Below are 22,159 nucleotides of genomic sequence, written 5' to 3'. Positions count from 1 at the left end.
CTAATAATCGATAATCGTATCGAATCGAAGAGTGAGTGAATCGTGACACCCCTAGTACGCAGGCAGGCAGGTAGGCCATCCAATCATTTCATGTGGACGTAATGAAATGATTGGACGGGCCGTTTACATCCCTGCGACAGCCACAGGTTACAGATTTTTGTCTTTTTAATGTCAGAGCATTTGATTTATTCATTGTTGTCAGGACGTAAACAGAATTTCAGGAAATATAAGAAAAGAAAATCACCTATCTTAGCTTTGATTATTACAATCTCCTATATTAGTTTTCAAAGTCAGAACAGTCCCGCCCACTTGTTTTCTATTGCCTTGAGAATTTGCAAGTCATCTCGATAAAGAAGTCGATGTTTCGTTTGACTACGTAGCAAGAAGTCACAAATGGTAGATGCGACACTGAAAGTGAAAAATGTTGATATTTCTGGACGTTTTATACAAAAATACATGTGATTTTGTCACTTGAAAAGAAACCTTGGCTGATCAATTATTTTGGATGTAAAGAAATAAATAAAAAGTGTAAATTCGTTTCAAGATTTGTAATGATCGAAGGTTTAAAAGCGTTAATGCCGTTGCTAAAACAAAGCAGAGAGCAGGATGGCGTTCAGTAGGCAGCGTTCAGTCCAGTTCCTGAACCTCCGTGAGGTTTGATGAGGATTAAATGTGTGTGTTGAAGCAGAAAGGGCTGATGTTTCGATTTCCACTTACTCAGGTTGATCTCGCTCTCTTCGCTCTCATCAGGTGACAGCTGGAGTGGAGATGCGCGCCGCTCCCGCTCTCCGTTCTGTTCCAGTCTGGACAGCTTCCCTGGAAGAGTCCGGTACTTACTGCTGTCCGATATGAGCCGGTTCTGTTTGGAGTACAGGAGTGAAATTAAAGGATGTAACAACTCTCTCTCTCTTACTACATATCTATTATGGACTTATATTCATTTTCTAGTGGCTTTATGTTTGAAATTAGGTTGCGTAAAAGGTTCGAATGGTTTATTTGTATAGCTGTGTGTGTGTGTTAGAGGTGAAAGGTTAAAGTTTGTTTGAAAGTAGTACCTCGAGAACAGGCTCTACAGGTTGCCCCATTACATGCTTGGGTAAGCAAGAAGGAAACATGCACACACACACACACACACACACACACACACACACACACGCACAATTAGTTTGGCTATGTTAATAGGAAAATTATAATTAACCATTAATATAAACAATAAGCAATAAACACAGTTATACCATGGCCACAGAAAATACTCGTTTCTGATTGGTTGGCAGGGATTTTATTTCTTATTTTCTTTAATACCATATAATAGTGCTGTTAACCCTTTGATGCAAAACATATGCACACCCCTTCTAATGCACAATATGGGTCAAAAATAACCTGCATTCATTTTCCAGGTTATTTCATGCTGACTTTGCTCTATCTTTTGAAATCAATTTATTTTATGATTGAATATTCCAAGTATTCTTTAAATATCTTGTTTTTAATTACCACAAATCGTTAATTTAATTTTTTCTTTCCTACTTTATGAACAAAAATACTTTTTATATTACTACACATGGGTCATCCGAGTGTGATTTAAAATTCTCATCTCATCTCATTATCTCTAGCCGCTTTATCCTGTTCTACAGGGTCGCGGGCGAGCTGGAGCCTATCCCAGCTGACTACGGGCGAAAGGCGGGGTACACCCTGGACAAGTCGCCAGGTCATCACAGGGCTGACACATAGACACAGACAACCATTCACACTCACATTCACACCTACGGTCAATTTAGAGTCACCAGTTAACCTAACCTGCATGTCTTTGGACTGTGGGGGAAACCGGAGCACCCGGAGGAAACCCACGCGGACACGGGGAGAACATGCAAACTCCACACAGAAAGGCCCTCGCCGGCCACGGGGCTCGAACCCGGACCTTCTTGCTGTGAGGCGACAGCGCTAACCACTACACCACTCTGATTTAAAATTAAATGTCTTAATACTATAATAATAATTTGTTTCAAGTAATTACTTTAGCAGTGAATGGGGCCAGTTATTTATTTATTAACTATGTAGTTAGCTAAGCCAACTACAATAAAATTAGCTAACTAAAGTAGAATATGTCAACAGCTCGGTAGCTAATAGTAATTACTTGTAACTTTCTGATAAGTAATCTACTCACTCTCAAGGTAACCTAAACAATCAATTTTTTTCTAAGGTAATGTTAGAACAATTGAAAAACATTACTTGCATGTATTAGATGGGCAAAGGGCGCTGTGCTGAGCTGTGAAATGTCTGACACAAGCACAATTCACAGTTCCCACCAAACGCTGTAGTAAATGCATGCGGGTCGGTTCTGACCCATGTGTGTAAACTTGATGTAGAATTACAAAAGCTGTGCTTGTTCATAACTTAAGAAAGGAAAAATAAAAATTATTTGTGCTAAACAAAAACAAGATATTCACTGCATATTTGGAAAAGTAAATGACAAAATGAATTTATTTCAAAAGTATATCATAGAAACACTCAGCCGTACATGAAATAACCTGGAAAATGAATGCAGGTCGTTTTTGACCCATGTTGTGCATTAGAAGGGTAGTGATACAAAAAGGGGTTTTATTCAAAAAGTAAGAAAGGAAAAAATAAAATAAGGATGTATGTTGATCAAAAACAAGTTAATTGAGGAATACCTTGAATACTGAATGATGGAATTAATTTATTGCAAAGATATAGAAGAGAAAAACTCATCCGGGTCACTTTTGACCCATGTTTTGCATCAAAGGGTTAAATTCTTGATTCTGATTGGTCCGAAGGTGTCAGAGGCTCTGACAGTAGTGTAGTGCAGCTGTAAATTACAGGTTTATACATGTTACACATATTATTCTAATACATTATCTCATATGTTTCTGTAGTAATACCATACACAGGGACTTAAAAACACGTGTATTTGTTGATGTGACGAAATTTTCGGTGAAGAAATATGGAAGGAGTCTCCAGTGTCAGTGCAACTTTAAGTTTTCTGACATCCTCAGTACTTTCAAGAGGATTTTCATGGTAATGTTAAAAGATTACAATCTTCAAGATTGAGAAAATAAAGAGAATCTGGTTAGAGACAGGATGTTTATAGCTGCCATAATGTAAGTGATGACAGGAAAATGCAACAACTATAAAACGAGAAATAGCTCTAACGTTTTGCTCTTTAATAATAATCGTTGGTGTCGGCAATTTTGAATCAAACACATCAAGACATGATGGTATTGGAAAATAAAAAAAAAATTCATGGCCATGGTATAACCAAGACATTGAAGTAATGGCTTTAACGTAATGCTGCACATGTCTCAGGACGCTCCACTGGGTGTTAGTTCTTAGATAATAAATGAAAGGTTTGGTTCCAAAACGCAATAAGCACCACAAAAAAACAAAAAAACAATCAAGTTCCCGCTAAAAGAAGTTTGGTACTTGATCGCTATTCAAAGTTCCATATTCAATTTTATCCATTTAACAGTTATTCCACAAAATCGAGTCGTACATGAGCTGATAGCCAATGAGGTGCATAGCACCAAGTTGTCTATAAGCCGTGTACGATGAGATTGAGTGGAATAACTGTTTTATTCTATCCACATTCGCTGGATTTTGAGAAACGGAGCAGTTTTATTTTTATTTTTTTGCAAATTTGATAAATAAAAACTATACAAAACGTCTGACAAAATCATTTCCGCTTAGAATGTAAACAAACCGGCAAAATGACAGGAGCAATTTGTGAAAAATGCTATAAAAATTCTTGAAAAATAAAAAAAGATGCGTTCTTACCATCAAATACTGCCATTCCATATTTTGTCGCTTTTTTTCTGTATTTTTTTGGGGTGTTGTTTTCAAGTAGAGTTTTTATCTCATTCTCGGTTGCTTCAGCAACACGCTCCGCCATTTTGTTTTTCTCTACTCATGGTATATGAGCTGATATCCTAGTAGTAGAGTAGCCAATCAGAGCGTGCGATTGCTCATATCCAGTGAATGTGGATAAAATAAAATGTCATATCCGGCATGCGATATACATTTCTCTGCATTGTATATCCCATTTCTTTCCAAACCACAACAAACACCACGACTGATGTTCAGCAGAACCTGATCTCTCCATTTGACCAATCACAGCGCACCATTCAAATACGTCCAGTGTTATTTTTCCTCCTGATTCCTCCTTATGAATTTCACTGTACATATTGTATGAGGTGTCCAAACGTCTAACTTTATGGTTCAGAATATAAAGTTTGTCTTTAAAAAAAAAAGTTTCCATGTAAACATCTGACTGGGTCTATTAACATTCCTCAGAGCTTTGTGTGTAAAATAGATTGAGGCATGTAGACGACATGTCTCATCTCATTATCTGTAACCGCTTTATCCTGTTCTACAGGGTCGCAGGCAAGCTGGAGCCTATCCCAGCTGACTACGGGCAAAAGGCGGGGTACACCCTGGACAAGTCGCCAGGTCATCACAGGGCTGACACATAGACACAGACAACCATTCACACTCACATTCACACCTATGCTCAATTTAGAGTCACCAGTTAACCTAACCTGCATGTCTTTGGACTGTGGGGGAAACCGGAGCACCCGGAGGAAACCCACGCGGACACGGGGAGAACATGCAAACTCCGCACAGAAAGGCCCTCGCCGGCCCCGGGGCTCGAACCCGGACCTTCTTGCTGTGAGGCGACAGCGCTAACCACTACACCACTGTGTTGCCCCCCAAGATGAATGTAATTTGGTGAAATCTGTGGTTTAGTATAAGACATGATCCAGGTTTAGAAGCTATCATATGCGTAAATCAAATTTACTTCTTGTTTCTACGGTAGTTATATTTCACACACACACACACGTTTTCATTGATGGAATGGATTTATTGCATTTTTTGGGGAAAAAAGTGTCATGGATATATTGCATTTTTTGAAAAAAAAAGAATCAGATTTTTTTTAGGCCCTGGTCACACTACAGCTCGCGATGGGTTTAATTTGCAAATACTTGTCCATGAAAAATTGGTAGCATCGCCACCATTTGTGCAATACACGGCGAATGTTCTCTGAGCCTCGTGAGTTGTGTTTTGCTGTGTCTCCACCTCGTGAGTGGCCAAAAACGTCATGAAAAATTTCAAAGCATGCACTGAAATTTTTCGTGATGTTTTCATCGCAAACTAAGTGTCAAATACTTGCGGATGGGTTTGGGAATATTTCCTGAAACTTGGGGAATCATTGTCAAGCCTCTTGAGATGTATTTGTTTCGAATCCATGTCCCCGATGCTTGCGGGAACCTCATCAACACAGTGGCTCCGCATAACCTAACCTTCCCCGAGACTTAAAGTGCATTTACGTTCAGGGATCCTTTAGAGTGCGTTGTGCGTGCGCTTGGGACCCAGTCGTTATGGGAAACACCTGATGGTGATTTGAGTGCAATCAGCACGCGCATATAAGGACACTGTTTTCACAGAGAGTTTGTGAAGTATTCCGTCAGGTATGCGGCGGTAGACGGATCGAAGTGCAGGAAGAGTGTTCATTAGCAGGTGTGATATTTACAAAACCAAAACCAAAAGAAGAGTCATAAACACGGCTAGAAACAAATGTGACAGTGATAATGATAATACATCCCAAAGCCTCTGTGTCCTTACATGTATGTGCTGATTGCGCTCAAATCAGCATCAGGTGTTTCCCATAACAAGTGGGTCCTGTGAGTGGGCGTGGCCACTTGAGTCAAGTGTTTGCCTGCAGTGTGGCCACAACTTTTAGCTCGCCTGTATATCGCCATACATCGTCACCAGAATGTCTCATTTTCATCAGTAACCCATCGCAAAGCATCGCGAGCTGGAGTGTGACCGTAGCTTTAAATACAATTTTGAAAAATCAAAATCTAGCTCTGCATTTTTAATGCTTTTACAACCTCATCGTGTCAGGCTTGTAGTACTCGAGTCCAGGACTTGGACTCAAGTCTGACTCGTGCCCTATTTTTAAGGACTCGTGACTCGACTTGAGCACTGATGACTCGGACTCGTGCATTAAATGCATTCAGACTCGTAAACTGGAGACGAGGACTCAGATTTTTTCTTTATTATTTGTAACATGCCATAATAATTTGGCCGAAGATATTTATATCTACATTAATTTTTGTACTAATTTCATGCAAGAGTGTCACACCTGCACACCTTGGCGCGTGCATCAGATAGACTCTTGGCGTGTGCCAAGCGGACTCTTGCACACGCGCCGTAAACGACTTGCACCTACACAGGATTAAGGCGCAATCAGTGCGCCTATATAAAAACTGTGAAAACACACTTACTTTGCAAAGTATTGAGTTGGGTTGCTGACACATTACTGAGCCTTATTTCCTTGTTTGGGTTCCTGATCCCTGATTTCCTGTTTCTCGTCTTTGATTCTGCCGAGTCTACGATAGCCTGTTTGTGTCTCGCTTGACCTGTTGCCTGTTTCCCCATTTTATGATTTTGCCTGCTGTTCAGGATTGTTTCACTGTCTTCACTTGTATTAATAAACACACCTTCTGGACTTACATCCGTCTCCCAACCATCTCTGACAGAATACTTCACACTCCCTGATAAAGAGAAGCACATTCACCTGTTCATACGTCATGTTCAGGAACAAACTAATGTTAATGGTGTTGAAACCGCCACCGTCAAATGGTGCAGTTGGAGCGTTGGACTCGGACTTGACTCGGATCAAGAGTGGACTCGACTTGAAATTTTTTTTAATAACTCGGACTTGAACACTGGGGACTCGAGACTGGACTCAGACTCGAGGTTTAGTGACTCGACTACAACACTGCATCATCATCATGTCGAGCAAGCTCGGACCCCCATGACCCTGCCTCTCCAACCGACTTTATCCTGCATTGCCACAGGCAGTTCTTCTACTCGGCACCCCGTGTCATCCTGCAGTTGATCGATGTAGGTACGTGCGGGATGACCCACAGAGGTGGTACCGTGTTTGGGCTGCCATAGAAGGAGATTGCTTGCCAGCTCTTCCTTGTTGTGCCAGCAGTGCCCAGCAAACTGTAATCTTCTCTCCCGGATGGTTGCCGGTAGCGGGTGGACACCCCAATTTGGGTGGTCCACAATAGGAGCAGTAAGGTGCCTCCTTCCCTCCGCTAGCCCGGGAGTCCACTGTGGGAAGGTGGTAGTACTCCCTTAACATCTCCCCCCGCCAGGGATACTGGCAAAACCGTGAGGAGCAGCGTGGTGGATTTCAGTTGCATTACGGATGAGTTCTCATTGACCAACAACTGCACATGAAATTGACGTTGGGTGGATGATTTGCGTTAATACAAACAACGGCGGGGCGGCACGGTGGTGTAGTGGTTAGCGCTGTCGCCTCACAGCAAGAAGGTCCGGGTTCGAGCCCCGTCGCCGGCGAGGGCCTTTCTGTGCGGAGTTTGCATGTTCTTCCCGTGTCCGCGTGGGTTTCCTCCGGGTGCTCCGGTTTCCCCCACAGTCCAAAGACATGCAGGTTAGGTTAACTGGTGACTCTAAATTGACCGTAGGTGTGAATGTGAGTGTGAATGGTTGTCTGTGTCTATGTGTCAGCCCTGTGATGACCTGGCGACTTGTCCAGGGTGTACCCCGCCTTTCGCCCGTAGTCAGCTGGGATAGGCTCCAGCTCGCCTGCGACCCCGTAGAAGGATAAAGCGGCTAGAGATAATGAGATGAGATGAGACAAACAACGGCCAAGGTCTCCCAGTCGTCTTAGGTGACTACTCCCAGAACTGTAGGCGTGGCGTCCGCAGCTCCTTTTCTTCGCCACCGAAAGAAGAAAGACTTACAACACTGCATAGTGTTATATTAAAGTCTCAAACAGAAATTTGTGGTTTTCATGCTCCTAATTTTTTGGTAAATAAAATTTTTTTTCTCAAGTTTATCACAATGGATTTATAATTTTGGAACCAAACTCTTCAAATAATGTTTTGTTAAAATTAACATGTTAAAGAGAAACCTCCAGGAAAGCCCCATATCAGTGATGTTATCCAGTAAGAGATCATTTTGAGGAAATGTTGTTGAATTACATGAGTCAGCTGTCCATCAACTTGATTAACGTCTCGAAACTATTAAACTTTGTAATGTTTATTGCAAATAGGTCTCACAAATCCATCAACATCTCCACTGTGTTTCGTCCAAGTGTTACAGTGAATACTGAACGAGTGGCCGAATCCCTCGATTCGATTCAAATGAATCATTTCAGTTTGATTCAGTTGTAAATTGTCATGTTTTAAGGTTCCTCACACTTGTACATGAGCAAATAAAACATTTATTATGCACCTCTTATTTTTCGACTGCAGCGTTCGTGAGAATGAGCAAACTTACAACTTCATTGTACAAAATGAATTTTTTGCGGATAATAAAATCTTCAACACATTATTGTGAAATAAAGTGTTGAATAAACCAAGACAAATCTTTTGTAATAAGCATTAAATGGTACAGACTCTCTGTTTGGATCCACTCTGTAACTCCTCCAGACTGGACGAGAGCATCCTCAGCGTCAACCTGTGGACAGAAGAACGGATCGTCAAACCCAGCATGTAGGACGGACAGACCAGTTCAGGGTTTCTTTCTTTCATTTTATTTTTAATTAGTGTGCTTGCTGCACAAAGCAGCGCGTGTTCGCATGCTAGCTGTTAGCATGCTAGCCGTTTTCATATTAGCATGCTAGCAGTTAGCATATTAACCTTAGCGTGCTAGAATGCTAACAGTTAGCACGCTAGCAGTTAGCATGTTAGCCTTTGCATGCTAGCCTGCTATCTGTAAGCATGTTAGCCTTCGCTTGTTAGCATGCTAGCAGTTAACATATTTGCCATAGCATGTTAGCATATTAACCGTTTGCATATTCGCATGCAAGCAGTTAGCATATTAGCCTCAGCGTGTTAGCATGCTAGCAGTTAACATGTTAGCTGTAAGCATGTTAGCCATAGCTTGTTAGCATCATAACTGTTAACATCAAAACTGTTAGCATATTAGGACACTAGCAGTTAGTATGGTTAGCCTTACATGTTAGCTGTAAGCAAGTCAGCATGCTAGCAGTTAGCATATTAGCCTTAGCATGTTAGCCTTAGCTTATTAGCATGCTAACTGTTAGCATCATAACTGTTATATTAACATGCTAGCATATTAGCCATAGCATGTTAACTTTAGAATGTTAGCATGCTACTCATATCAAGTTAGCATGCTATCTGTGAGCTTGTTAGCTATTAGCATGTTGGCCTTAGCATTTTAACAAGTTAACCGTAGCAAGTTAGCATGATAGCTGTTAACATATCAATTAGCATGTTAGCATGCCAGCTGTTAGACTGCTAGCAGTTAGTATGTTAGCCTTAACATGTTAGCATGATAGCTGTTGGCATGCTAGCAGTTAGCTTATCAGCACGCTTTCAGTTTACATGCTAGCCTTCGCATGTTAGCCTGTTAACAGTTAGTATGTTAGCATGCTCGATCAGCACAATCACACTGCGAGCTCAGCCATTTAAAACAGATTTTAGAGCGCGAGGTCTCATGTCTGATCCAGTTACTGTTAGTGACCCTCTGCTCCAGCTCAGCAAGCACACTTTGCATTTTCTCTGAGGAAATGCAGTCATGTTTTCATTTTTATTTTTTTAACAGAGCCCTTTATCACACATCAGATGCCACTGGCTCCTTAAAGTCCTTAATGCTATCTTTTAGAGAAGCCAAGTAGAGACATTGAGTCATTTCAATTAAATTCTATTTATAGAGTGATTTTTAACAACAAACATCGTCACAAAGCAGATGTTCAGAAATCCAGATGCGGATTTTGATCCTGAATGAAGAAGTCAGAAACGAGAGTGAAAAGGAAAAACTCCCTGAGAAGACATGAGTAAGAACTCACCCTCAACAGGACTCAAATGGAGCCTGTCCATGCACACACACACACACACACACACACACACACCCCAATACTTGCCAATGTCCGCTGTGCAAGCTGTGACAGTCCATGGGGGACTGCAGACTGCGACAGCTGTGATACACACACAGAAAGAGAAAGAAAGAGAACAAGGGTGAAGTGGAGAAAGAAAGAAAAGGAGAAGAAAAGAAGAAAAAGGAAACAGGAGGAAAGTAACTGAGAGTGTAACTCAGATTTCAGCCCTCAAGATACACACTGGAACCTCTGTGCATGTGTGCGTGCGTGTGTGTATGCATGCATGTGTGTGCGCGCGTGCATGTGCGTGCGTGTGTGTGTGCATGTGTGTGCGTGCATGTGTGCATGTGCGTGTGTGTGTCCCCTCACCTGGAGTCAAGCTCATTCTGTAGACACACTGATGGCAGTAAGGGCCGAGGCGTCGCTTGAGATGACGACATCTGATCAAAACACATCACATTTTAACCTGAAAATCTACTTTCTGTCTTTCTTTCTTACATTTTTGACAGTTATAGAATCTTTTCCTTTCTTTCTTTCTTTCTTTCTTTCTTTCTTTCTTTCTTAAATTTGAGTTATAGAATCTTTTCCTTTCTTTCTTAAATTTTTGACAGTTATAGAATCTTTTCCTTTCTTTCTTTCTTTCTTTCTTTCTTTCTTTCTTTCTTTCTTTCTTTCTTAAATTTTTGAGTTATAGAATCTTTTCCTTTCTTTCTTTCTTAAATTTTTGACAGTTATAGAATCTTTTTCTTTCTTTCTTTCTTTCTTTCTTTCTTTCTTTCTTAAATTTTTGAGTTATAGAATCTTTTCCTTTCTTTCTTTCTTTCTTTCTTTCTTTCTTTCTTTCTTTCTTTCTTTCTTTCTTAAATTTTTGAGTTATAGAATCTTTTCCTTTCTTTCTTTCTTTCTTAAATTTTTGACAGTTATAGAATCTTTTTCTTTCTTTCTTTCTTTCTTTCTTTCTTTCTTACATTTTTGACAGTTATAGAATCTTTTTCTTTCTTTCTTTCTTTCTTTCTTTCTTTCTTTCTTTCTTTCTTTCTTACATTTTTGACAGTTATAGAATCTTTTCCTTTCTTTCTTTCTTTCTTTCTTTCTTTCTTTCTTTCTTTCTTTCTTTCTTAAATTTTTGAGTTATAGAATCTTTTCCTTTCTTTCTTTCTTAAATTTTTGACAGTTATAGAATCTTTTCCTTTTCTTTCTTTCTTTCTTTCTTTCTTTCTTTCTTTCTTTCTTTCTTTCTTTCTTTCTTTCTTGACTTATAGAATCTTCTTTCTTTCTTTCTTTCTTTCTTTCATTTTGGCAGCTATAGAATCTTTTCCTTTCTTTCTTTCTTTCTTTCTTTCTTTCTTTCTTTCTTTCTTTCTTTCTTTCTTAAATTTGAGTTATAGAATCTTTTCCTTTCTTTCTTTCTTACATTTTTGACAGTTATAGAATCTTTTCCTTTCTTTCTTTCTTTCTTAAATTTGAGTTATAGAATCTTTTCCTTTCTTTCTTAAATTTTTGACAGTTATAGAATCTTTTCCTTTCTTTCTTTCTTTCTTTCTTTCTTTCTTTCTTTCTTTCTTAAATTTTTGAGTTATAGAATCTTTTCCTTTCTTTCTTTCTTAAATTTTTGACAGTTATAGAATCTTTTTCTTTCTTTCTTTCTTTCTTTCTTTCTTTCTTTCTTTCTTTCTTTCTTTCTTTCTTTCTTTCTTAAATTTTTGAGTTATAGAATCTTTTCCTTTCTTTCTTTCTTAAATTTTTGACAGTTATAGAATCTTTTTCTTTCTTTCTTTCTTTCTTTCTTTCTTTCTTTCTTTCTTTCTTTCTTTCTTTCTTACATTTTTGACAGTTATAGAATCTTTTCCTTTCTTTCTTTCTTTCTTTCTTTCTTTCTTTCTTTCTTTCTTTCTTTCTTTCTTTCTTAAATTTTTGAGTTATAGAATATTTTCCTGTCTTTCTTTCTTAAATTTTTGACAGTTATAGAATCTTTTCCTTTTCTTTCTTTCTTTCTTTCTTTCTTTCTTTCTTTCTTGACAGTTATAGAATCTTCTTTCTTTCTTTCTTTCTTTCTTTCTTTCTTTCTTTCTTTCTTTCTTTCTTTCTTTCTTCCATTTTGGCAGCTATAGAATCTTTTCCTTTCTTTCTTTCTTTCTTTCTTTCTTTCTTTCTTTCTTTCTTTCTTTCTTTCTTTCTTTCTTAAATTTGAGTTATAGAATCTATTCCTTTCTTTCTTTCTTAAATTTTTGACAGTTATAGAATCTTTTCCTTTCTTTCTTTCTTTCTTTCTTTCTTTCTTTCTTTCTTTCTTTCTTAAAGTTTTGACAGTTATAGAATGTCTTTCTTTCTTTTGTTCTTTCTTTCATTTTGGCAGTTATAGAATCTTTTCCTTCCTTCCTTCCTTCCTTCCTTCCTTCCTTCCTTCCTTCCTTCCTTCCTTCCTTCAATTTTTGACAGATATAGAATCTTTCTTTCTTGACAGTTATAGAATCATTTTCTTTCTTTCTTTCTTTCTTTCTTTCTTTCTTTCTTTCTTTCTTTCTTTCTTTCTTTCTACCATTTTTGACAGTTATAATATATTTTCCTTCCTTCCTTCCTTTTGTTCTTTCTCTGTTCTTCAGACAGCTTTGCTGTGGATATATAAACCATACACCTCAGAAAAGAGTGCCTGATGACTGAGACTTGTTCTTTTGTACACTGATAAACGGAAGGTTATGAGTTTCCTGTATCTCATCCCCTGTTCCACTGAGGACACAGACTTTACCCACTGAAATATGAATTTACATTTCTGACTTATGTTGCCCTGAAAGCGTCTCGTGGTGAGACGATATCTGAGTTTGCTTTTGTGATTGTTTAATAAAACGTGAAATAGATGTTGAACATAAAACCAATTACAGCCAGATGTGCAGCAAATGCAGGAACATGTTTGAGCAAAAAAAGCAAACTAGTAAACATCCATCGTGTACTTCATCCTGCGTTTGAGCTTCCACATGTATTCAGAGCTTATCCATGTGACGCCAAACTCCACCCAGAAAAGTTGCGGGCTGTGGATTTTTTTCATGTTATTCTGTAGAAGTCCGTCCTGTGTGTGTGTGTGTGTGTGTGAGAGACTGAGTTTCGAGGCGAACCTGCAGGTCGGACCTGACGATGTCTGAGTGAGCCTTATGGGGCAGAGCTCGCCTCCTCAGAGAGCCACTCAGATCCTCCTCACTGCTTCCACACAGCAACCGATCACCACACACTACACACACACACACACACACAGAGAGAGAGAGAGAGAGAAAGAGAATATAAAGGTGTCTCAGTTGCACTATAGAACCACATTTATACTGAAATTAACTGAAATAAGCAAACAAATAAATAAATAAACAAACAAACAAACAAATTGAAAAATTAACATTTGCTGTTTGCATCTGATATTTAAAGATGCATTATATAAGATTAGTCTTTTTCTTTCTTCCAAAATTAGGTCTCTAAGAGTTAGGTGGGTTTAATCTTTTAATAATTCCCGCCCATGTTCACAAAGCTCCGCCCCCATCTTTTGCCTGATTATACACAAATAAAATTATGTTATTAAAAGTTTCATCCAGTGAAGTGAAATCCAAGCCATTTCCACTTTCCATTTACAATCCAAGTCCATACTGCAGTGTGAACTCGAGTGTGTAGTGTGTTCACATTTGAGTGTGTTACCTTGAGAAAGCACCATCATGTCCTTGCACTTCCTGTATTGGCCGAGCAGCGCTGTGAGTTCCTCGATGTGGCGATCCTGTGCAAAAAAACAAAATAAAATAAAACCCAGGTTTTAGACACACACACACACACACACACCTTAAACAATATACACTCTAATTTTTATAGCAAGGTCGAACCTTTTCATCATTTGCAGCTAAAAGTGACTCCATCCCAATTTTCAGCCTCTGTATCTCCAGATCTGGAACACACACACACACACACACACACACACGCAAAACCAGCATGTTAAAACACCACTGGTTCACACTATAGATTTAACTCCTCCAGATAAAGATAAACTAAACCCTGTGTGTGGCGTTTTATTTGACTTAAATCACAAATTTGGAAGATTAGAAATGACATATTTCAGTGTTGTTATATTCATCTCCTTTTCCTAATTCTCATTTTTGTCATTCAGCTTTGTTTCTCTTGTTTGCCCTCAGTTTGCAACCTGATTGGTTAAGACATCAAAAAACAAACAAACAAACAAACAAACAAAAAACCCCTTGACATCATTCAATCAACTTCTTTGGAATCGCTGCTGTGCCAAACACGTTACAGATGGTGGCGCTATTTAAGAGCTGTTGCATTTGTTCTGTCATGTTCCAAATCCACATAAAATCATATATTCTATGGACACGAGTGTTTTACTGGGAAATATACCACTCGTATTTTTCATATGAGCTCCATCCGGGACATGGAGAACCAAAACCAGGACATAAATCTCTATATGTCATTTGTGAGGAAATTGGTGCATTGTTTTTTGATAAATTTGGGTCCTTTTTGTCTGTGTATGTGTCGATATAATAAAAAGAAAATCACACGCTGGATTGAAGATTTGAAGTTTATCTTCTCGTGTTGAAAAAACTCATTTTTCATATGAAATTTCATACGTCGCGGATCTGAGTGACATATTTACATACTTGCCAACTTTTCAAAATTCTCCTGGGGGAGAAAAGTACATGAAAGACATTTTCAATTGGACGAGGGTGTAAGGTTTTATTCCTTTGTAAGGATAAATAATTGTAAGTATTTATTCTTGACCAAGAAGGCAGTAATTTATTTTGTGACAGGGTTGTAGGGATTCATTCTGTTCAGTTGGGATGACCTTCTGTCTCAGCTAGACATTGTTTGAAGGTTCCATTCTGTCTGGACATTGCTGTCGTGTCATCAGAACATTCTGCTTATTTTGATATGAAATGTGTGTTATTGATCAGATTATTGTGTCTGAACAGCGCCAAGGTCTGCAATGATGTCAGACACACCCACACCTGCATATCCAACGTGCATTCGGGATTAAAAGTTAGATTTAAAGCCATGATTTAAGTTAGTTTTATAGCTACACGTGATTTAGGATTGTTAGATTTAACCAGTCTCTTCAGTGTTGAATTTGAAATTGAAATGATTGAATGTTAGATTTAAAGCTGCATTAAGTGATTCATGTTAGTTTTATAGTTTTATAGATTTATATTAGCCTTATTGCTGCACAAGGTGTTAAGACTTTATGATTTTAATATTTTAGAGCTTTTTAAGATCCTTTATTATTTTAGACTATTACATATACTATAACAGTGATTTTAAACTATTCCTGTGTAACCTGACCTTCGTCCAGTGGAGAAGACACTTCTTTGTTAGACTAAACATAGTCTTTGTTTAAAATTGTCATGATTGACCCAAGGTTTCACTCACACACACACGTATAAAACCCCTGTATAGTCTCATCTCAGGGGGGACTTGCGAATAAAGATTGCGAACCGATTGTGGGGTTCCTTTCTTTTTTCTGCGACTCACCCCCAGACGTCTGGGTCACACGAGGGGACTGATCTCGAGATGGTGACGGCCAGAGGTGAAAAAAACCCTAACAGAGGGTATGATGCGTGGTTGAAACGTTAAAAACAGTGGATCCCAATTAATTGCAAACCATTTTAAATTTATACAATTAAAGAGTTTTTGAATTGTTGATATTGTTCTATCAGTTACTGTAGGTTATGGGATTCATGTATCAGGCGTGAGAGAGCTCAGAGTGAAAAATCTGAAATAAAACTCGTCTTGAATTTTAATACAATAACGATGAAAGGGAAGTCTTAAATCAGATTTTGAGCTGAAAAATCTCCTGCCTGAATATTGTATCCATACAGAGACCCACAGAAAATAACACAAGTGATGCTTTAGAAGAATGTTTATAATTTCTTCAAACAGTCACAGTGAATGAAAGTATTATTGGATTGCATCAAATGTGTTTTCCTTCTGTAAGCTCATGTAAAAATACAGAGAACTACAATATCATATATAAATTAAATACAATTTTAATAAGATTTCACCAAAATAGTAACAACTCAATTCAATAAATACTGCGCTGTCTGAGTACGACTAAAATGCATCTCTCTCACTAAACACTTTCCAACAGAATTTTTAAAAAGCGCTAGGAATCCTATCCAAATCCTATCGGAATGCATCGAAGGAATTTGCTTATTTGCAAACTTTGACTGAAAGTTTTCAAACAAAATGTAAAAATGGCACTATAAATACTACCATACTATCAAAATATACTCCACAAAGAAATTCACTCGTATGCAAAATTTTAGTACGACCAAAATACACTCACTAGTAATCTTTCACTTAAAACCTCAAAACTCGATCAAAATCGATCACTTTCCAGATAATTAACTTGTCAACTTTCACTTAAAACTTTCAAACATAAATTCAAAATAGCACTAAGACACGACCGCACTATTCAAATACACTCACCAAACACATTCTCTGTCATGCAACATTTCACTAAACACTTTAGAAGTTGTACAGTTTGTTTCTGAAATGGTATTTCAGGGCCCGTTTACACGAGGACGCTGTCGGGTAAAAACGACTAAATATTTTATCGGAAGTGCCTTTCGTCTACACGGGGACGGCGTTTCCGAGGCTGAAAAATGGAAAAAATTGAAAACGCCTTCCAGAGTGGATAAGTTAAAAACAGCCCCCGTTGCATATCCGTCTAAACTACCCAATACGCGAAACTCTGCTCGGATCTGCTCACGTCGGGTACGCGTTTACGTCATACATATGTCATATACTGTACATGCCAGCCCGGGAAGTAAGAAAGTAAGTAAAAAAGTAAGAGCATGTCTGATTACATCGATCCAACGGACCTTCAAGCTGCTCTGGCAGCTTTAAAGGAACAGTCCACCGTACTTCCATAATGAAATATGCTCTTATCTGAATTGAGACGAGCTGCTCCGTACCTCTCCGAGCTTTGCGCGACCTCCCAGTCAGTCAGACGCAGTCAGACGCGCTGTCACTCCTGTTAGCAATGTAGCTAGGCTCAGTATGGCCAATGGTATTTTTTGGGGCTGTAGTTAGATGCGACCAAACTCTTCCGCGTTTTTCCTGTTTACATAGTATTTACAAAATACCATTGGCCATACTGAGCCTATGACCAGTGACATGAAACAAGTTCAGTTAAAAAAATTGAAACGTAGCGATTTTCTATGCTATGGAAAGTCCGCACTATAATGACAGGCGTACTAACACCTTCTGCGCGCTTCGGCAGCGCATTGATATCTGAGCTCCGTATCAATGCGCTGCTGAAGCTCGCAGAAGGTGTTAGTACGCCTGTCATTATAGTGCGGACTTTCCATAGCATAGAAAATCGCTACGTTTCAATTTGTGTAACTGAACTTGTTTCATATCACTGCTCATATAAACCTATGTAAACAGGAAAAACGCGGAAGAGTTTGGTCGCATCTAACTACAGCCCCCAAAAATACCATTGGCCATACTGAGCCTAGCTACATTGCTAACAGGAATGACAGCGCGTCTGACTGACTGGGAGGTCGCGCAAAGCTCGGAGAGGTACAGAGCAGCTCGTCTCAATTCAGATAAGAGCATATTTCATTATGGAAGTACGGTGGACTGTTCCTTTAATAAACGTCCAGGAGTCCTTCGAACATCTATCCCGAATCTGCACATATACCGTTAATGAACAGAGGCGGGTATAGTATGCTCTTACTTTTTTACTTACTTTCTTACTTACCATAGCCAGAGTAGTCAAAATTTTCGCGGCGCAGATGTGCAGATCAGACAAGATGGAAGACGTTGCGCATGCGTGCAGACATAGCGGAGGTCTTTCACAGCACCACCTAGCCGCCTGGCATGCACATCCAATTGAATTCCACACATTTATGCGTCACCGTATAGACGCAGATTTCCTCCTTGAAAACGGTCGTGTAGACGCGGAAAAAAAGTGAGAACGAAAACGGACTTTTGCGTTTTTGTTTCAGACCGTCCCCGTGTAAAGTGGGCCTCAGTTTAATTTCACACTCAAATGTCTATTATATTCTGATTTAAGGAATCTTTACCTTAAAATGTGTAACTGGCTGGTTGAACATTTGCTTATCCATGGAAATTCATTCTCCCATGCAACCTGGTATTTGCATTCATATTTTTGCCGTTTGGTATTGGGTTTAGTGGCCATGATGAATGACTGCTTGTAAAAAATGTCGGACAGCCTGGGTGAATCCTACATTACAGAAGTGACTGTCGTTCTGTTCGTTGATTGGTTAAAAATCAGTTGACGTCAGCAATGTTTCTCATACGATTCTGATTGGACATAATCGGGAGTGTTTTTAACTTGGCGGTAGGGATTTCCCCAAACCGGGAGATTATCCGGTTTTTAACAAATACGATCGGGAGATGGAGGCTAAAATCGAGAGCCTCCCGCCGAAATCGGGAGGGTTGGCAAGTATGTATTTAAATAATATCGGCTGGCTTTTTTTCATGGTATATCAGATATATTCCATTCAGCTAGCATGATACTGAACGAGTCGAAGACGAGTAGCTGAATGGAATATATCTGATATACCATGAAAAAAAGCCAGCCAATATTATTATTATTATTATTATTATTATTATTATTATTATACATACACATTCCTTTCAGGTGTTCAACACGTCTTTCTCTTTCAAAATTCTCTCAAAAGCTTCCGTATTTAACAAAGCAAACCTGGCGGCCATGTTTGTTTACAAATTGCCCCAGTCACTCGCTAGCGCAGAAGTTTTACGTCTCTGACGTGTGACGTCATGTTGACTTAACCATGCAATATCAAACCATATTCAATGCTCATTCTCCATAGGGTAGAGTGATGCAATATACGTAGGATCAGCGATATGCTAACAATATTGCATGCTATCAAACCAAATGAATGAAACCCACGAGAGGTGAATAGAACACATTTTTATTCCATTGAAAAAGTGTCCTGTATGGATAATAATTCCTGATATTTCACCCCAATGATGTCACTCCCAGTGTTCTCCTGCTGATTAGATGCGCGTTGCCAAAATGGCAAACTGGTTCAAAATTAAAATTCTTTTGATTAACTCGCGTATTATTTTGTGTGTGGATGTGTCCATATAATATAAAGAACATCACACAGTGGCACGAAGATATGAAGTTTATCTTCTCATGCTGAAAATATTTTCACTCATTCACTTCGCTCACTCGTGAATATGTTCACAACTCCAAGATAAACTTCATATCGTTGCGTAACCGTGTAATATCCTCTATATACACAACTTTTCATTGATTAAAAAAAACCCTTCATTTGAAAACAGCAATAAACTTCCATCCAAAAATAGTGTCAAAACAATTCCCAACAAAGGGTTAATTTCATTTAGAAGCCACGCCAGAAAAAGAAAAACGCATCACTATCAGTCTATAACGTGAAGTTTGCTGTTATAACAAGATGTTTGTCATGTTTTCACAAGAAACTGATTACATTATAACGATAAATTTTTCTAGTTATAATAACAAAGCGGCAGCTACAATTATCGACAGTCCATAATTATCGACACCTTTTCAGATTTACCAATAAAAAACAATTGCACAAAGGTGAGTTTCAGTTACAACAGTTATTACTGGTTAATTAATGAACCGGAAGACCCCAACCCACCTTTTGATTTTGTCGTCTGATGACGCAGCTCGTTACCTGAGATGGAATGTTTTTAGCACGATCAGCAATTTGAGGAAAACCGAACGCCATCATCGCAGGTAAGCATGGTGGAAAGATCATGGACATGTTTTTACTTATCAAATTCACCGATATTTCATGATCTCCTTGTTGAAACCTACTTCGTTTCTTACTCTTTCGTTTGACGGCCGCCATTTTGTATCTAAACGCGTGTTTGAGAGTCACGTGAGGTGTCGATAATAGTGATCACTTTCACCGGTGTCCACCATTATTGACACCCTGTGGAATTAAGGGACATTTACAACTGTTATGGCTCGATCTTTGTGTAACATTGTTAAAGTAGATGAAGTACTTTAAAAAAATAAAAGTGCTGTGATTTAGAATATTTTTTTTTCTGATTCATAACAGAATGGAATGTTTATAGAGTATTTGGAATCTGATTGCAGTAAACAGAATTCGACCAGAATTAAATTCCTAGCATATAAAAACTACATATTTGAAATATTCAGATTTTTCTATTCCATTCAGAGTTTTTTTCAGAGTTTTTTTTTTTACAAAACTAGAAATTAATACAAACAACAACAAATAATTAACAAAATGTGATTTGCGAAAATACTTCGAAAGTGGGTAGAAAGTGGAACAAAAAGATTTTCTGATTCAGGTTAAACATTATCAGTATGTTAGTTTACAAACATTAGAATTACTTCCTCATTTACGTAAAAGATTGACATCAATATATTTATATAAAAGATATTTTGTACTAAATATAAGTCTATGTAAAACAAATTTGAAATAAAAACTGTTTTGTTAACTTAATACCACATACCGATTTTTAAAAAAAATAAATATCATCTGGATGTCGATAACTGTGGAACGGTGTCGATAACTGTGGACAAAGGTGCCGATAATTGTGGAACGGTGTCGATAACTGTGGACAAAGGTGTCGATAATTGTGGAACGGTGTCGATAACTGTGGACAAAGGTGCCGATAATTGTGGAACGGTGTCGATAACTGTGGACAAAGGTGTCGATAATTGTGGAACGGTGTCGATAACTGTGGACAAAGGTGCCGATAATTGTGGAACGGTGTCGATAACTGTGGACAAAGGTGTCGATAATTGTGGAACACTGTCGATAACTGTGGACAAAGGTGTCGATAATTGTGGAACAGTGTTGATAATTGTGGAACAGTGTTGATAATTGTGGAACATTGTCGATAACTGTGGACAAAGGTATCAATAATTGTGGAACAGTGTCGATAACTGTGGACAAAGGTATCAATAATTGTGGAACAGTGTCGATAACTGTGGACAAAGGTGTCGATAATTGTGGAACGGTGTCAATAACTGTGGACAAAGGTGTCGATAATTGTGGAACGGTGTCAATAACTGTGGAAAAAGGTGTCAATAATTGTGTAATGTGTCGATAACTGTGGAGCGATGTCACATGATCTGATACGCTAAGTAATCGGGAATCAACTCATTTTTTTCCAGTGGAAGTTTGAGTAATTATTCAGGCACAATTTACGTATTGAAAATCTTTTCTACTTTTGCAACGGCCAAAAGATCATTAAGGTGTCGATAATTGTAGCCGCCGCTCTATACTATTTATCTTGTTATAACATGATAAATTGTTATAATGAAAAACGTTCAACGTTATAACAAAATAATTTATATAGTTATGGTATAAGATGAAACGGTGTTAGGAGAATGGATAAACTGAGGAACACGGCTCATTTACATGATTAGATTAAGTTCTACTTCATGCCTGGGTTGAGACATGGAGAGATTGGATGATACTGTAATAAATATGCGAACACTAAGAAGGGATTTACACATCACAGCGAGTCCACCTCCGCCTGAGACCAACTTATCTCCTTATAACGTGAAACATTTCATGGTATAACAAGATCCATCCCTCTATTATCTATACCGCTTATCCTTTGAGGCTCGTGGGTGAGCTGGAGCCAATCCCGCTGATGATGGGTGAGAGGCGGGGTTCACCCTGGGCAGGTCGCTGATCTATCACAGAGAGATAGACAGGCATTCTCACTCACATTCACACCGATGGGCAATTTCGAGTAGCCAGTTAACCGAATCCACATGTCTTTGGACAGTGGGAGGAAACCGGAGGACCCTGAGGAAACCACCGTGCTGCGCATCATAACAAGATAAATCGTACTATATATTATTACAGCAAGAAAAGCTTCTTGCTATAACGTGATACATTTGTATGTTGCAATAACGTGAAAATTTCTGATTAAGAGCTGAAAAACATTTTCACAAAAAAAACTTTTCACGCTGTCATGTGATACCGATCCGTTTTTTCTTTTCTGGCGTGGCGGCAGCAAAACGCTTTCGTAATTTCATATGTATTACTTTTCATTACATTCCACTATCATGTGTGATGATTTTTTCCCTCTAAGCATACTTTTTTCTTTCTATTGTGTTCTTTAAGTAGGCGTATCAGATACTCGCTGGCCGTGCTGTGAATTTTATCCATGCAGACGCTCATTTAAGTTTCCAAACCTGTCATTGCTTAACTCTTGAATATTTTCTATCGTGAATACTATCATTAAAAAGCGTATAAT

The 22,159-nt window shown here is 38.5% G+C and overlaps 1 protein-coding gene across 12 annotated transcripts in view; it reads right to left on the bottom strand.

Annotated features, from left to right (window-relative positions):
- Positions 1-22,159, bottom strand: part of ppfibp2b (PPFIA binding protein 2b) — a 276,871-nt gene that overhangs the window by 29,898 nt on the left and 224,814 nt on the right. For 8 of the 12 annotated variants that reach the window (XM_060928294.1, XM_060928298.1, XM_060928297.1 and 5 more), the window contains 8 exons: positions 13,747-13,808; positions 13,568-13,643; positions 13,006-13,118; positions 10,265-10,335; positions 9,941-9,994; positions 8,451-8,511; positions 1,056-1,091; positions 718-859 (listed from right to left, as the gene is read on the bottom strand). In XM_060928294.1, coding sequence (XP_060784277.1) covers positions 718-859; positions 1,056-1,091; positions 8,451-8,511; positions 9,941-9,994; positions 10,265-10,335; positions 13,006-13,118; positions 13,568-13,643; positions 13,747-13,808 — 615 coding nt within the window. The remainder of the gene's footprint in view (positions 1-717; positions 860-1,055; positions 1,092-8,450; positions 8,512-9,940; positions 9,995-10,264; positions 10,336-13,005; positions 13,119-13,567; positions 13,644-13,746; positions 13,809-22,159) is intronic. The other 4 variants (XM_060928300.1, XM_060928301.1, XM_060928299.1 and 1 more) reach the window with 3 other exon arrangements.

Source organism: Neoarius graeffei, chromosome 8, assembly GCF_027579695.1.
Source record: "Neoarius graeffei isolate fNeoGra1 chromosome 8, fNeoGra1.pri, whole genome shotgun sequence".
Taxonomy (NCBI): Eukaryota; Metazoa; Chordata; class Actinopteri; order Siluriformes; family Ariidae; genus Neoarius; species Neoarius graeffei.
The sequence above is the reverse complement of the archived record's forward strand: the minus strand, read 5'-3'. Positions and strand labels throughout refer to the sequence as shown.